At 40.4% G+C, this 15651-nt stretch overlaps 1 protein-coding gene across 2 annotated transcripts in view; it reads left to right on the plus strand.

The window, feature by feature from the left end:
• The window catches only part of RAD54B (RAD54 homolog B (S. cerevisiae)), a 179084-nt gene extending 168748 nt beyond the window's left edge, over positions 1-10336 (plus strand). For both annotated transcript variants that reach the window (XM_023525572.1, XM_023525570.1), the window contains 2 exons: positions 9252-9378; positions 9530-10336. In XM_023525572.1, coding sequence (XP_023381340.1) covers positions 9252-9378; positions 9530-9637 — 235 coding nt within the window. In that variant the 3' untranslated portion in view covers positions 9638-10336. The remainder of the gene's footprint in view (positions 1-9251; positions 9379-9529) is intronic.
• The last annotated feature ends 5315 nt before the right edge of the window (positions 10337-15651 follow it).

Consider the following 15651-nt stretch of genomic DNA (forward strand, 5'->3'; position numbering starts at 1 on the left):
ATCCGAGCTGAGCCAATCAGATGCTTTTTCTTGAGACTTTGGAATTGGGACTGAGAGATAGTCTCTTCTGCCTGTGGCTGGAGCAAAGGGACATGAAGCTGTGGAGTGAGAAGGCAAAGCTGGTATGTGGAGAGAAAAGAAAGAAACAGATGTGCATCAAGAGGCAGACATGGAGAAGCCATGTAGAGAAAGGGAGAGGGATAGTGCAAGAGTCTTGGCTTTTCATTGCTTTCAATTTCCTTGCTCTGATCCTATCATTTGTGGCTAAGGTAACAGGGTTACAAACTATAGAACAGAAACCGAGAATAAAGAACTGTCTGCTTCTACTTTTCCCAGAAAAGAGCTGTGGACCTGGCAGTCCATAGGGCCTCAACATACTTGCGTTTTTTTTTTAATATCCATGACCATTTTTATTTTATTGAGATGGCTTGAAGTAGTGTTCAGTTTTTTCGATGAAGAGTCTTGATGAGAACATATTTCTGATGTGGTAACCTGTATAAAATTTGTGCTCTCCATGAAGCCCGGCAAGGCAGCTGTCAAGATGGTTTCTTGCCTCTCTCACATTAAGCTCTCCACTGAGTATTTTTATTTTCTAACTAATGTACCTGAAGAATCTGATATGTTGGAACTAATGGATCATAGTGAGACTCTATGAAGAATCTGACATGATGGAACTAATGGACTAACAAATGTACCTGAAGAATCTGACATGATGGAACTAATGGAGTTAGATCTTCGAACACCAAATTCCAGTTTCTATTTGAGGATATTTCTGCTATTTTCTCTTCTCATGACCTTTTGCTTTATATATGGCTATGCTCTTGGAAGGCAGAGGCTGTATTGGTGCAGTAGAAATGAGGAGCCCATATTCGATTTCTCAGGCTCAGAGGTCCTCCTTTCCCCATTTAGAGTCTCACTATGATCCTGCCCATCTGTGCTGACAGGGCTTGGCCTTCTTGGTGAATGAATACTTCTGTACAAAATGTGTGGTTAGTGATTGTGAGTTTATTGAGGGCTAAGACAGTGCTGCTTTCATTTGTGTATCTTGGAGCCTAGCACTGGCCCAGTATCTAATGAGCCCTCCATCAAAATTTATTGAGTGAAAGACTGAATAAATTGCTTTTCTCAATGGAAATTTAAAGAAAGAAAAAAAGAAACAAACAAACAAAAAAACTGCACAGAATATAAAACCTGAAACCCAACCACATAGTAAATTACATAATCTAAACATGCAGATGGATAAATGCCTAATATAATTCTTTAGGATATTAATTATGATGATAGTATCTTCACTATGCAAGATGTGAATTCCCTTGTGAGAAACATAGATAAAAATATTGGGTCCATGTGTCATTTGTAGGGAATTTGCTTTTCTCTACCCCAGATTGTGCTTTCATTTTGAAAGAAAAATGGCAAGCTCAGTTGCCACTGGGTCATGCATCACTCCAGGGGAGATGACTTCACAATTTCTCAGAGACTTCTACTTATTTCACTTGTTAGAGGAACGTTTATAGTTTTTATATAAATTTTAATTGGCAGGAACATTTGTTCCCCATCCAACCATGATGTTAAACATTGGGTATAGATGAGAATTCCTTGGCTGAGCACCAACCACTGTATTGAATGCTCAGAAAAATAATATAGAGCAAGGATGAAGAAGTAGAGAAGAGTGAAGAAGGGATTCGAGAGGAGAATGTGGAAGTGTTGAATAGAAGGTGGGTGTTTGGGCAGGAAGCCTCTCCCTGCTCCAGCTGGAGGTGCATTTGGTGGTCTGGCTGGTCCTGGTGGATGCCAGGTCGTCCCTATTACTCTGGGAGCACAGTCAATGGGTCTTGTGAGCCTCTTAGTTCTGTTTTTTGGAGCTGTTCCCTCATAAAAATTGTAGGTCCCTCTTGCCCCTTATGTAGGAAGAGTCGGATGTGCAAAAGCCTGTCATGGCTCCTGCACCCAATTGGCCCTGAGGCTGGCACAGCTGGTTTCATTTGCTCTTGTACCTCAAAAGGTTTCTCCTCCCTCCCATCACCTGAGCTCCTGCTGAAACTTTGAGTTCATGAGGTAAACAGCATTGTGCTTGTCCCTCCATAGGTCAGAATTCACAGAGGACCCGCTGGCCACCTTTCTGGCTCTCTCACTCATTCCCTCCACAATTTCCATGTTCTCCAGCCTTCTCAGATGACATGTAGTTCACCAAATGCTCATACTTCTGAGCCTTTGCATTGGCTATTTTTGAAAACTGGAATTGTAACAGAGTGAAATTCTCGGCCTCTCTAACTCCATCTTGTTCAAGCCTACTCTGTTCTCATGGCTTTCAGGCTAATAGCTTTTGCTTAGTTTTTCATAGACTTGCTAATCATTAGAGGAATTCTGCTTGTGGCTTGAGTTTTATAAAAACAGCCCCTTACCAGAAAGTGCCTCTTCTGAGAAGATAAGGGAAGTATGTATCATATATTATAGATTGGCAGGAACCTCATGACGGTGACTGGACTCACATCAACAAGGATCAACGGACTAAACACAATATTCCTAGACCCCTGCTGGTGCCCAGATGTCTGCAGTCATCTTGTCCCACCAATATCCCCTTGCCTTGACATAAAAGAAGTCTAAACTTTGTACTTTCTTAAAATGGATCTGAGATTAGGTCTCCCGTTTTCTCGGTTGGTGCCTTCTCAATCAATAAAACTTTTCTTACTCCAAACTCTGACATTTTGAGCTTTAGCCTTTCAAAGCGTCAGGCACACAGACTTTGGACTGGTAGCAGAATGGTTCCTGCTTCCTAGTCCCTGTCCCTATGGTGACGTATATATGTGCACAGAACGTGTATGTGAACATATACATATGCCCCCTTGCCAATTTCTCTCCATACTTCAAAACTCAGACCAAAGTTTCCTCTGTGAGGTGTTCTCCAACCCATTCGAGCATAGTTCATTACTCCCTCTTGCTGCCCCACTGTTCTGCACAAACACTCTGTGACAATGTCTGTCATATCACTTGCATGGTTTTGGATATGAAGGCTCTGGCTCTGAAGTTAAGTTTCTTGGCTACAAATCACAGCTCCATCACTGGGCTGTGTGATCTTAGGCAAGTTACTTAATATCTCTATGCCTCAGTTTCCTAACATGTACGTGGAGATGGTATTAATAACTATGAGATAAAGTTGTCAAGAAAATTAAATAAGATGATATATGTAAATCACTTAGCAAATTACCCGACTCAGTAAAACACAGCTATTAATATTATTAACTCCTCAGTTTTTCTTTCCAACCATCTCGTACAGGGACTATCTCTTGTGTACCCTATATTCCTGGAGTCTGGCATGTAATAATAGGTCTTTTGTTGAGCTGAATTGTTAAACTGATGGCTCCCAGAAGCCTACCAGATTAAGTCCCTGATCTTTAAAATCAGAAGTTGGAGTTAAAATCTTTATTACTTTCTAGCTGTAAGACCTTGAACAAGTTGAAATTTCTATGTTTCAGTTTCTTCATCTGTAAAATGGTCATTATGATAGGACCTAGTCATAGGGTAGTTCTGAGGATTAAAAGATATAATCCACATTCAAAGAACCTGAATGTGGAAAGATCTTGATAAGTGTTGGTTGGTACTCTTTTCATGCATTTTTTTAAAATTAAGTTTATTGGGGCAACATTGGTTAATACAATTATATAATTTTCAGGTGTACATTATAATTTGACATCTGTATTTGCTATTGTGTGTTTACCACCCAAAGTCCAGTTTCCTTCGGTTACCATATATTTGATCTCCTTTCCCCAACTCACCCTCTCCCTCCTCCCCTATATTTGACCCCATTTAACTGTCTACCTTTGCCGTCCTCCCCCACCCCTTCTCTCTGGTAACCACTAGTCTATAGTCCATGTCCATGATCTCCGTTTGCTTGTCCCATTCCTTTGTTGCTTTTAGGTTTATATCACACATGTAAGTGATATCATGTGATTTTCAACTTTTTCTGTTTGGCTTATTTCACTTAGCATGATTATCTCAAGGTCCATCCATGTTGTCACAAATGGCTGTATTTCATCTCTTATGGCTAAGTAATATTCCATAGTATATATGTGCCACAGCTTCTCTAGCCAATTTGTTGGACACTTCAGTTGCTTTCATGTCCAGGCCACTGTAAATAATGCTGCTGTGAACATCGGTGTGCAAATATCTTTTCGGATATGAATTTTCAAGTCTTTGGGGTAAATATCCAGTAGAGGGATTGCTGGATCAATTCTTAGTTTGTTGAGGAACCTCCATAATGTTTTCCATAGTGGCTGTACCAATTTGCAATTTCACCAGCAGTGTATGAGGATTCCTTTTTCTCTGCATCCTCTCCAGCATTTGTTATTACTTGTCCTGTTGATTATAGATATTCTAACAGGTGTGAGATGGTATCTCATTGTGGTTTTGATTTGCATTATTCTCATAGCTAGCAATGTTGAGCATCTTTTCATATATTTGTTGGCTATTTGTATGTCCTCTAGGGAGAAGTATCTGTCCAGGTCCTCTGCCCTTTTTTCGATTGTATCATTTTTTTTTTTTTGTCATTATTGAGATGTATGAGTTCTTTGTATATTTTGGATATTAGGCCCTTATGGAAGGTGTTGCTTGCAAATATATTTTCTCATTCATGTGGTTGTCTTTTTACCTCGCTGACCATTTCTTTTGCTGAGCTGAAGCTTTTTAATTTGATGTAGTCCCACTTATTATAGCTTTTACTTCCCTTGCCTTTGAGGTCAAAATAATAAAATCCTCTTTAAGTCCAAGGTTCTTGAGTTTAGTTCCTATGTTTTCTCCTATATATTTTATTGTTTCAGGTCTTACATTCAGGTCCTTAATCCATTTTGAATTAATTTTGATGTGTGGTGATAGACAACAGTCTAGTTTCATTCTTTCGAAGGTGGCTTTCCAGTTTTCCCAGCACCATTTATTGAAGAGGCTTTCCTTTCTCCACTGTCTGTTTTTGGCTTTTTGTCAAAAATTATTTGCCCATATAAATATGGCTTTACTTCTGGACTCTTGATTCTGTTCCACTGGTCCGTGTGTCTGTTTTTCTGCCAATACCATGCTATTTTGATTACTGTCGCTTTGTAGTATAATTTGAAGTCGGGCAGAGTGATGCCTCCAGCTCCGTTCTTTTTTCTCAGGATGGCTTTGGCAATTTGGGGTCTTTTGTGCTTCCATACAAATTTGATAATTTTTGTTTTATTTCTTTAAAAAATGCTGATGAGATTTTGATGGGGATTTCATTAAATCTGTATAATGCTTTAGATAATATGGTCATTTTAACTATCTTGATTCTTCCAATCCAAGAAAACGAAACGTCTTTCCATTTCTTTGTACCTGCTTCAATTTCTTTTAATAAAGTCTTGTAGTTTTCATTATATCGGTCCTTCACATGTTTCGTTAAAATTATTCCTGGGTATTTTACTCTTTTTGTTGCAATTGCAAAAAGAATTATTTTTTCCACTTCTTTTTTTGACACTTTGTTATTAGAGTGTAGGAACGCTATGGATTTTTAAATGCTGCTTTTGTATCCAGAGACTTTACTATATTTGCTTATTGTTTCTAGTAGTGTTCTTGTAGAGTCTTTAGGGTTTTCTATGTAGAGAATCATGTCATCCACAAATAGTGACAGTTCAACTTCTTAGTTTCCTATTTGGATGCCTTCTATATCTTTCTCTTGCCTGATTCCACTCGTTAGTACCTCCAATGTTATATTGAATAACAGTGGTGATAGTGGACAGCCTTTCCTTGTTCCTGATCTTAGAGGGAAGGATTCTAGTTTTTCACCATTAGCATAATGTTAGCTGAAGGTTTGTCATATGTAGCCTTTATTATGTTAAGGTACTTTCCTTCTATATAGATTTTGTTAAGTATTTTGGTCATAAATGGATGCTGTATCTTGTCAAAGGGTTTTTCTGCATCTATCAATATAATCATATGATTCTTATTTTTTAATTTGTTTATGTGATGTATCACATTAATCGATTGGCATATTTTGAACCATCCCTGTGCCCCTCGGTGAAGCCCACTTGATTGTGGTGTATAATCTTTTTAATATGTTGCAGTATTTGGTTTGCTAGTATCTTATTTAGGATTTTTGTATCTGGTTCATGAGAGATATTGGTCTGTAGTTTACTTTTTCTGTGTTATCTTTACCAGGTTTTGGTATCAGGGTGATATTGGCCTCATAAAATGAGTTGAGAAGTATTGCCTCCTCTTTCATTTTTTTAGAAGAGTTTGAGGAGACTAGGTATTAAATCTTCTTTGAATCTTTGGTATAATTCACTGGTGAAGCCATCTGGCTCTGGACTTTTACTTTTTGGTAGGTTTTTGATAATTGCATAAAGCATCTTTTTCCATCCTTTTGCTTTCATTCTCTGTGTCTTTTGATCTGAAGTCAGTCTCTTGTAGGCAGCATCTGTAAGGGGTTTGTTTTCTTATACATTCAGCCACCCTATCTTTTATATTTAAAGTAATTGTTGCTAGATATGTAGTTATTGCCATTGTATTATTTATATCTTTCTTCTTCTTTTTCTCCTGCTCTTTCTTCTTCTTCCTCTTCTTCCTCCTCTTCTTCCTCCTCTTCTTCCTCCTCTTCTTCCTCTTCCTTTTTCTCTTCCTCTTCCTCTTCTTCTTGCTCCTCTAATATTTCTTGTAATACTGATTTGGTGGTGATGAACTCCTTTAGCTTTTTCTTGTCTGAGAAGCCTGCAAAATTTATTCTGAGAAATCGGCTGACAGTCTTATGGGAGCTTTCTTGTAGGTAACTAAATGCTTTTCTCTTGCAGCTTTTAAGATTCTTTGTCTTTAATCTTTGGCATTTTAATTATGATGTGTCTTGGTGAGTGCTTTTTGGGTTCATCTTGTTTGGGACTCTGCACTTCCTGGGCTTGTATGTCTATTTTCTTCATCAAGTTAGGGAAGTTTTTCTGTCATTATTTCTTCAAACAAGTTTTCAATTCCTTGCTCTCTCTCTTGTCTTTCTGGTACCCCATGTGATGTGAATGTTGGTACTCTTGATGTTCTCCTAGAGGCCCCTTAAACTACCCTCACTTTTTTGGATTTTTTTTTTCTAGTTGCTGTTCTGATTGGGTGTTATATGCTACCTTATCTTCTAAATCACTGATTTGATCCTCTGCATCGAATTTATTGATTCTCTCTAATGTATTCTTTATTTCAGTTATTGTAGTCTTCACTCCTGACTGGTTCTTTTTTATGCTTTCTATCTCCATTTAATGTTTTCTATCTCTTTGTTAAAGTTTTAACTGAGTTTCTCTATTCTTTCTTTGAGCATCCTTCGAACTCTGCATCTGGTAGACTGCTTGTCTCCATTTTGTTTAGTTCTTTTTCTGGAGCTTTGTTCTGTATTTTCATATGGGACATGATTTTTTGGTTTTCTCATTTTTGCTGCCTCCCTGTATTTGTTTCTATGTATTAGGTAGGGCTGTTATGTCTCTTGGGCTTATAAAGTGGCCTCATGTAGCAAGTGTCCTGTGAAACCCAGTAGCGTATTCTCCCTGGTCACTTGGCTGGCTGCTCCAGATGTGTCCCTTGTATGGGTTGTCGTGCCCTCCTATTGTATTCAAGCCTTGGTTGCTGTTTGTATATCGGTAGGGCTGATTGGTTGTGAGGACTGGCTGGTGACTACAGTGGAGGAGCTGTTGTGCAGGGGCTGACCCTACAGAATAACATTCACTTTAGCAGGGCTCTGGGGGCTTCTCAGCTTGCCCTTTGTGTGTGTCATTTTTGGATGCTGCCCTGGGTGTTACTCTGGCTGGGTCTGAAGCCAGCCACTGGATGAGCTGGTCCTGGGCCATCTGGGAGGGGCTCTGATGCAGGCCAAATTCAGCTGCAGTTTATGCCTTGCTTGGGGCCACTTGGCATGAGCCACCAAGCAATCCTCAGGTAGCTGCCACTGCCCTGGGCTTGTAGGTGTCTCAAGAGGTCAACCTGTAAACTGAGGCTGGCTGCCACTAGTGCCAGGCTTGGGGCTACTCAGCAAGAGGTATGGGGCATGCTGAGGCCAGATACTGCTTGTTTGGATTTTGTGAACCTTTGAGAGATTTTAGGAAATTTCACAGCATGGACCAGACAGGCTGTTTGTATGGAAAAGCCACTGGAAGTAGCTTGTGCTGGCTTACAAGTTAGGTAGGGCAGGGTCTCAGAGAATCACCAAGCTAGGGCGAATGGTGTTAGCTAGGTTGATGGAGATTTAAATATGGTGCCCTCATGTATCTACATACTGGGAAGGGGAGTCCCAACAAAAAAACTGTGGCCTCCATCAACACTTCTGTCTGAGAGAAAGCTGCCCCTCCAGCCCTTGTACTAAAGACAGATAATTCAGTTCCTTCCCATATTTCCCTGAGCTTTCGAGATACCGCCCCGGTGCTATAGCTCATAGTGAATGAGTCCATCACCAAGTAAGTTTGTGCGCTAACCCTTTAAGAGGAATGCCTGGAACTGTAGCAGCTCTTCATCTCATGCAGCTACAAACTCTGCTGGTTTTCACAGCCAGAAGTAGTGGGGACCTGTTTTCCTGGCACTGGAAACCTGGGCTAGGGAGCCAGGTGTGAGGCTGGCACTCTTTGCTCCTCCAGGGGACCTCCACAGCTGAGATATCCCTCCTATGTGAGTGTGGGACCAATCTGTTGGGTGTCTCTGCTGTCGTCATTTTGGAGGTGGCTTTTTCCCTATGTCTTTAGTTATAGGACTTTTGTTGAGCTAGACTTCAGGCTATTCTTAATGAGAGTTGTTCTACAATTTAGTTGTAATTTTGTTGTTGTCATGAGAGGAAGCGAGCATAGCATTTACTTGCTCCACCTTCTTGACTGAAAATCTTGAGCGCTTTCTTTTTATTAATGAGGAAATTCTCTCCCATTTGCTTTCAAATAGACATCCCTTTACATTTTATTGGTCAGAACAAGACCATATTTAGACCAATCCCTGGCAAAGGTTGTACTTACCTTGCCCAACTTAGACTACTTCATCCTCTATTACAAGGAGTCCTCCATCTACTACCAGAACAGCTCTGTTAGAGAGAAGAGGGGAGGAAGAGCTGCTGGGAGGTCATCTAAAGTGATTGCCACACTGTTTATGCTGAGAGCCTCTCCCCACCACAGCTGTGAGCTGGTTAAAGGGTATCAAGAAGAAAAGAAGCTACCCATCCCACAAGCATCCCAGCCCCAACAGCAAGAAGTAAAGAGGCCTGATTTCACATGCTCATTTTCTTCTTTGATCTCATCAATCAGGAGGGTCATGCCATCTACATTGGAAGGAATATGTACAGGGAGGAGACCAAGGCAGACGTGCTTCCCAGTGCTGTTCTTCCCAAAGGACAGAAGATTACAATTAGGATATTGTGCAGCCTGGACCCAGGTAGGCATGTAGGAGGGGAAGAGATGGCTCTCCTACAGCAGAGGAGACTGTGTGGTCTAGTGTCCCTCTCTCATTCCCTGTGTGCACATTTATCATAGCCTCTCACCATCTTCTGCATCAGTTCATACTCTCTGTCTTCCTCTTTTTCTAGGTGCTGAGCTCCTTAAGTGTGTGGCCTGTACTCTTCTTGGCTGTGTACCCTGCACACCATCTCACCCATGTCCTCACACACGCTGAAGGCCCAGCACATGGTTGTTGATCATTCAGCTCCATTGCCTTCAGGATTGTAGATGGAGGTGTGGCCTGCTAAAGAGTCACTGTGTGATGCCATAATCGGGAAGTTTTAAATAACTGGCTGGATAAGGTGGTGGTGCATATTGTTTATTTATTCAGTTATTATTCAACACATGTGTTGAGTCCCTGCTGTGTGCCATGCTAACTCCCAGGATCTGGGATATAGAGATGGACATGATATACGCCTTGTTTTCATGTAAGTCCCAGCGTGAAAGAAGCCAGCCTCTCCCTGACATCTCTTTATCTACTAATGTAACATTGTCCAGTTTTGTTCACTCACTTCATGCTACCAGAGAGGATGGGAGCAGGTCCAGTGTCTGTCCTTAGGAGCTGTGGAGAATCTCCTCACATGGGCTAGAGTGGTACATGAGAGTTAGACAGACTGAGTCTGCTATTTCTGAGCTGTGTAACCTTTCCCATAATCTCAGTTTTCATATCTGAAAAATGTGAAGAATAGTGGTATCTACTTCATAAAATTGTAAAGATTAAATTAGATTTTGTATGTCTGTGTCTGACACACATGATTGCTACTGACTGTTGTCATTTCATTTGTCAGCTTCACTACCTCCAATAAATGTGCAATTTTGGGTTAAAAAATGATATCTAGCTTATTTAGAGATCACAGCATATGTTTGTTGATTAAAGATTTTTGCCAGATTTTAAATTGATTATGGAGGAATCTTTTAAAAATAACAATAATTTAGACATAACTTTTCATCAATTAAGGGCTTGGTTCTTTTAAAAAAAAATTCAGGATGACAGTCATTGTAGGGGCAAGTTAAATGCATCCTACCAATGCCAAAAAGACTTGCTGCCTTTTATATGTTGGAGGAATAATGCAATTGTTTGAATAAGGCTTAAGGAAATCGAGAAGATATGAGATCAGACAAACAAAGCAGGCAACAGGAATAGTTATAACCACGAATGAAAGGTTTATCACTGGAGAATTCTTGTGTCACTATAATTGGCTAAATCAAGTTCTCTGCCTTAAGTTGGTTTTGACTCCTTTTGTTAAATAGTTTCATTGATTTTTCTGTTGCCTAAGGAAGGAACTCCAGGGGAAAAAATTGCTTTGGCTGAGAAACCAAAAATACATTAGTCTGAAGTTTTTAATGCAGCTCTTGGATGATCTTCTCATGGATTTGGCAGTTTCTGGGGAAAAGAACAGCAGACTTTATGCTCCTTGAGGACAAGAACTTGGTCTTAAATAACTCTGTTTCTGGGGCTTAAGATATTGCTCAATAAATATTTATTTACCTCACATTGTTGAACAGCAGTTTGACTGAATGTAAAATTCCAGGTTGACAGATATTTTTGCTAAGCACTTTGATCTTATGCAACTTTCTGCTGGCTTCTTGGTTGTTTTTGAGAGGTCAGCTGTCCATCTAATAGTCACAGTTCTCTTTCCCAGGGGTAATCTCTGGTCTGAAGTTGGTGCATATTTTTCTCACCCATGTTCTTTTACTTTTATTAAGTGTATTTAACTATAAAATATTAGTGTGGGGTCTTACGATTTGCTTTTTCAAGTTAATATTTGGCTCCATATTTATCTTTATAAATCTACAAGTAGATCTACTTTACTCATTTTCACTGCCACACGATATTTCATTGTAAAAAAATATACCACAATGCATTATTAATTGATGATCTTTAGGTGGTTGCTGATTGTTGATATTACAAACAGTGCTTTGATGTACATACTGTGTCCATCTCCTTGTGCAGTATAGAAGACACATGTTTAGAAGTGGAATCACTGGATCAGGAAGGATATGCCCATCTCAGATGTTGATAGTTCATCTCCAAAGTAACCATACCAACTTATACTCTAATCATAGGGCAGGAGAACCTCCTCACCCACACCTTACATTTTCACCTGCCTTGGCATTGTTAGACTTCTGAATGGGCATGTGCTTGATCCTTACTTTGCACATCTCCAGTTTTATCATTCCCCTTTTAACAGCTGAGAAAACTGAGGCTGAAGATTGGCATGCTCAGATAGAGAATGAGTGAATGAATGAAAATGGTGATACTTGTTTTGTTTATTTATTATTTCTCCTATCAGAACATATGTTCCATAAGCTTATCCTCAGCCCTGAAACAGACCTGGCATAAGGTAGAGGCTCAGTAGTCATTGTTGTTTAATGAATGAAGAAATGAGAGAACCCGGGCAGAGAATGTCTGCTTACTTCAGGAAGCTCCTCTTGGCCTTTTGAGATGTATTCAGCACTCTGCACTTCCCCTGCAGGATTTTAGAAGGAGCTTTAAAGCCTGCAGCAGTCTGGGCTAATGGAGTGGAGGAAAGGTTAGAGCCAAAATTTTTTCAATGGAAAATTAAATCTGCTCAGCAAGAGTCTAATGAAAAACAGAGGCTGGCCTGAGGGAGGCTGCAGCTGGAGGGAGGGTCCATCTGGATCCCACAGGCCTCTGGATGTTGAGAGGTTATTCTTAGTCATTTTTTCTTCTATCATTATTTTCTCTTAATCAGAGCTCTTTTGATTTTGCAATTGGAGATTTTACCCTCATTCTATAAAGCAATGATTTTTCATATAGTAATTCTTTCCTTCTTTAGACTTCCCCGAGGGGCTCAGTGGTACTTTTTTTGTGCTCAAACACTTTGCACATCGCCTTCCACCTACCTCTCCCCCAGAGCTTTTATGGCTGATGGAGACCTATTCTGTGTGTGGGGATTTGACTCTCGTTCCTTGTTTGTTTACAAAGAACTTAACCATACCACTCTCCTTGATGATTATTCTTAGTAACAGCAACGTAAATACATTTCCTGCTCTTCCTCCCTCTGCTTCATGTGTCCTGAAATCTGCTGAATTAATTTAACTTGAGCTTTAACAGGCAGAAAAACCGAGGGCAGGTGGCCAAGCTTCAGTCCTTGGCTCCTGCGTCATAATCATAATCACTTGCATTGACACAGTGCTCTGTAGTTAATAAAGCACTTCCACACTCAGTAGCTCTTTAGTTCTCTGAGTGATGGAAGACAAAGTCTCTGGAGTTTGGTGACATCCCCAGCATCATGTTGCTAGGAAGAAGAAAGGCCTAGGTTTGAACTTGCTTTTCTGATGCTAAAACCCTTACATATTTTTTTCAGCCCTTGTAGGGTCACAAAGTCAAATGCCTTTGGGGCCTGGTAGATAATCCAAATGTGAGAAGCTAGCTGGAGTATATAATACATTACAACGGTCCCCAATCTTTTTGGCACTAGAGACCGGGTGCTCTTATGAGAATCTAATGCCTGATGATCTGAGGTGGAGCTGAGGTGGTGATGCTAGCGCTGGGGAGTGGCTGCAAATACAGATGAAGCTTCACTTGCTTGCCTGCTCACTTCCTGCTATGCAGCCTGTTCCTAACAGGCCATGAGAAGGTTACTGGTCCACAGCCTGGGGGTCGGGGACCCCTGCATTAGGGAATAGTGAGAACTGTGGAGATTGGAAAGCATGTCTTGCCTAATGGCATCAAAATGCAAAGCATTTAAAAAGCAATTCTAAAAAACATTAATTTTGTTGCCTATTCAGCAGCTAGTCTATAATTTTACCTCTTTGTTGGTAGAAAAGGGAGGACATGTGAACAGTGTCACCTTTACCACTGAGTAGCATTGATTTGGTGGCATGGTTAATTATGACCATGATTGTGTGAGTCTACAGTATAGCCGAAGCAGTATGGTAAATTGAAGATTGAGTGATTCTATTGCTTTTAGGATAGAATTACAGATGTACAGATCCTGGACCTCGGGTTTTCAAGGGGTAAGATTCAAAGTAATATATTAATGGTTGTGTGAGTTCCTGATGCCCTAACTCACAGCCCTGGTTGAAGATTCTACTCCTCCTTCTCTACCTTTTTCCTTTTCCTCCCTCTCTCATTCCTTTTTAAATTTGTGAACAGAAAATGGGCTATGAAATAAAACCTGACAAGTTCAGGGGGCCACGTGGTAGGCCTGACAAACTCAGTGACCAAAAGTAACCACACAGGGTGATCTGATTATACAGGTGATCTGACCAGCAGGGCAGGTCACAGTTGGTAGTCATGTCCCAGGACTATAGCTTCTTTAGCAAAGACCAGTCTTTACCTTAAGTGAGTCTAGTCCACTGTTCTTATGCAACTAGGATAACATTTCTTTGAAATGTTGGAATAGTTTTCTTTCCAGACCCACTGAAGGCATAACTTCAGGTACCAGAGCACTAGACCACAGAACCTCTCATTGTTATCTTGTTCCCCATATACCATTTCTATGTGCTGTAAATGTTTATTAACTATCCTGTACCCAACAACTAAAAAAAAGTATTTGTCTCTCCATTTTACTTTTTATCTAATCCCAGAGATTTCCCTGCTTTGCTTTCTCTCACCCCCTTAATCTATCACCTGTGGATTTCATGTAATGCTCCTTATACCTCTCCTTTAATTCTAATACATAAAAGGAACTGCAAAACTGCCATTCTCTGGAGCATTTTCTCAGTCAAATAAAAACTTCTCTTTCGAGGGGAGTTAGGAAGGGAGTAGGCTGAGGTGGGGCTAGTGTGGGAATAGGGCTGAAGTATATTCCCTACTCTAAATAGACCAGTAGTGGAGACTGTGGCCCCAGAGAGCACAGCTCTGCTACCTACCAGCTCCGTGACCTTGAGCAAGTTATTTCTGCTCATTCCTCAACATCTTCATCCATGAAACATGGATAAATGCAGTGGTGATGAATATTAACTGAGATAAGGCATGCGTAGAGTTCACTAAATATTATTTTTGTTGTTTTGAGTTCTGTCTCCTAGCCATCCTCTTCCTTGTGTTAGCTAGAACCTGAGAAAGCCTTCAACTACTGGCAGAAGGATTATGAAGAGAATAATTCATACAAGAGACTACAATATTCTGGCATTTTTCCTCTTCAGAACTTGCCACCTTCCCAATGCCCTGATTCCACCTTTTTTTCTTCTACTCCATAACCTCAGATGGTTCCAGTGAGCTGGAATCCTGGACAAGGTAGCTGAGACTCCTCTGGATATAATTTGGCTCTCAAATATGCTTTTTGTGTGTGTGTGTGTGATTTTTGTCTAAACATTCTCTCAAACTTAACTGTCATTCAGTTGAAATTTTCCCTAAGTTGTTGCTTTCTCATTCAGCTTCTTGAGAGACAGAAAATTTAGGAAAGGAGTTTCTTTTATTCAAATACGACATGGCTTTAGTCACCCAATCAATAGTGGGCTGAATGTTCCCCAATTTTAGAGTTTGTTTTCTTTGTGTGCCTTACATATACCAATGAAAAATAGTTCATAGTGGACATTGTCTAGGCATAGAATTAGGTTGTTATTAGTGTGAAGATTTAGGTTCTTATTAATGGGCAAAAGTAGAATCAAGAGGCTATATGATAGGCTTATAAGCTCTGATTTTTAATTTTTACCCACGTTTCTGTCGAGACCAAGTTGACAGAGTAGGAGACTCGGCATGGAAAAAGCATGGATATTTCTGAAATGCAGATCATCCACAAGTTACTTTACATGCGTTTTAGCATGGAGTCTATATATTCTTGGATGATCTCTCTCTCTCTCTCTCTCTCTCTCTCTCTCTCTCTTTCAATCTCTCTCTCTCTCTTTCTCTCTCTCTCTCTCCCCTTCTCCTCAACCCCCACACTTCTTCTTTCCCCACATCTGTAGCCATCCCTCCTGGCTAAGCCCAGAAGGAAAATCATCAAAGTGAAGGGCACCATCCAGGAAAGTATGAAACCCAGTTTCTAGTTCCAGCTCTGCCATGTACAAACTCAGTGGTAGTTACCCCTCTGCGTCCCAGTTTCCTTAGATATAAAATAAGTAGGAGGTTGGGCCAGGTCACCTAGAACTAAAATAGCTCTAAAGTCCATGGATTCTACCTTTGCCAGCTTGGGGCCTGGTAGGTCTCAGCAGCTGTAACTTAGATAACCCCCAGAGCAGATAACTGACTGCAAGATAGCTGAAGGGACTCTACTCATAGTAGAGTCTGGCCACTTGAATA

Source organism: Pteropus vampyrus, unplaced genomic scaffold (genome assembly GCF_000151845.1).
Source record: "Pteropus vampyrus isolate Shadow unplaced genomic scaffold, Pvam_2.0 Scaffold572, whole genome shotgun sequence".
NCBI classification, from domain to species: Eukaryota; Metazoa; Chordata; class Mammalia; order Chiroptera; family Pteropodidae; genus Pteropus; species Pteropus vampyrus.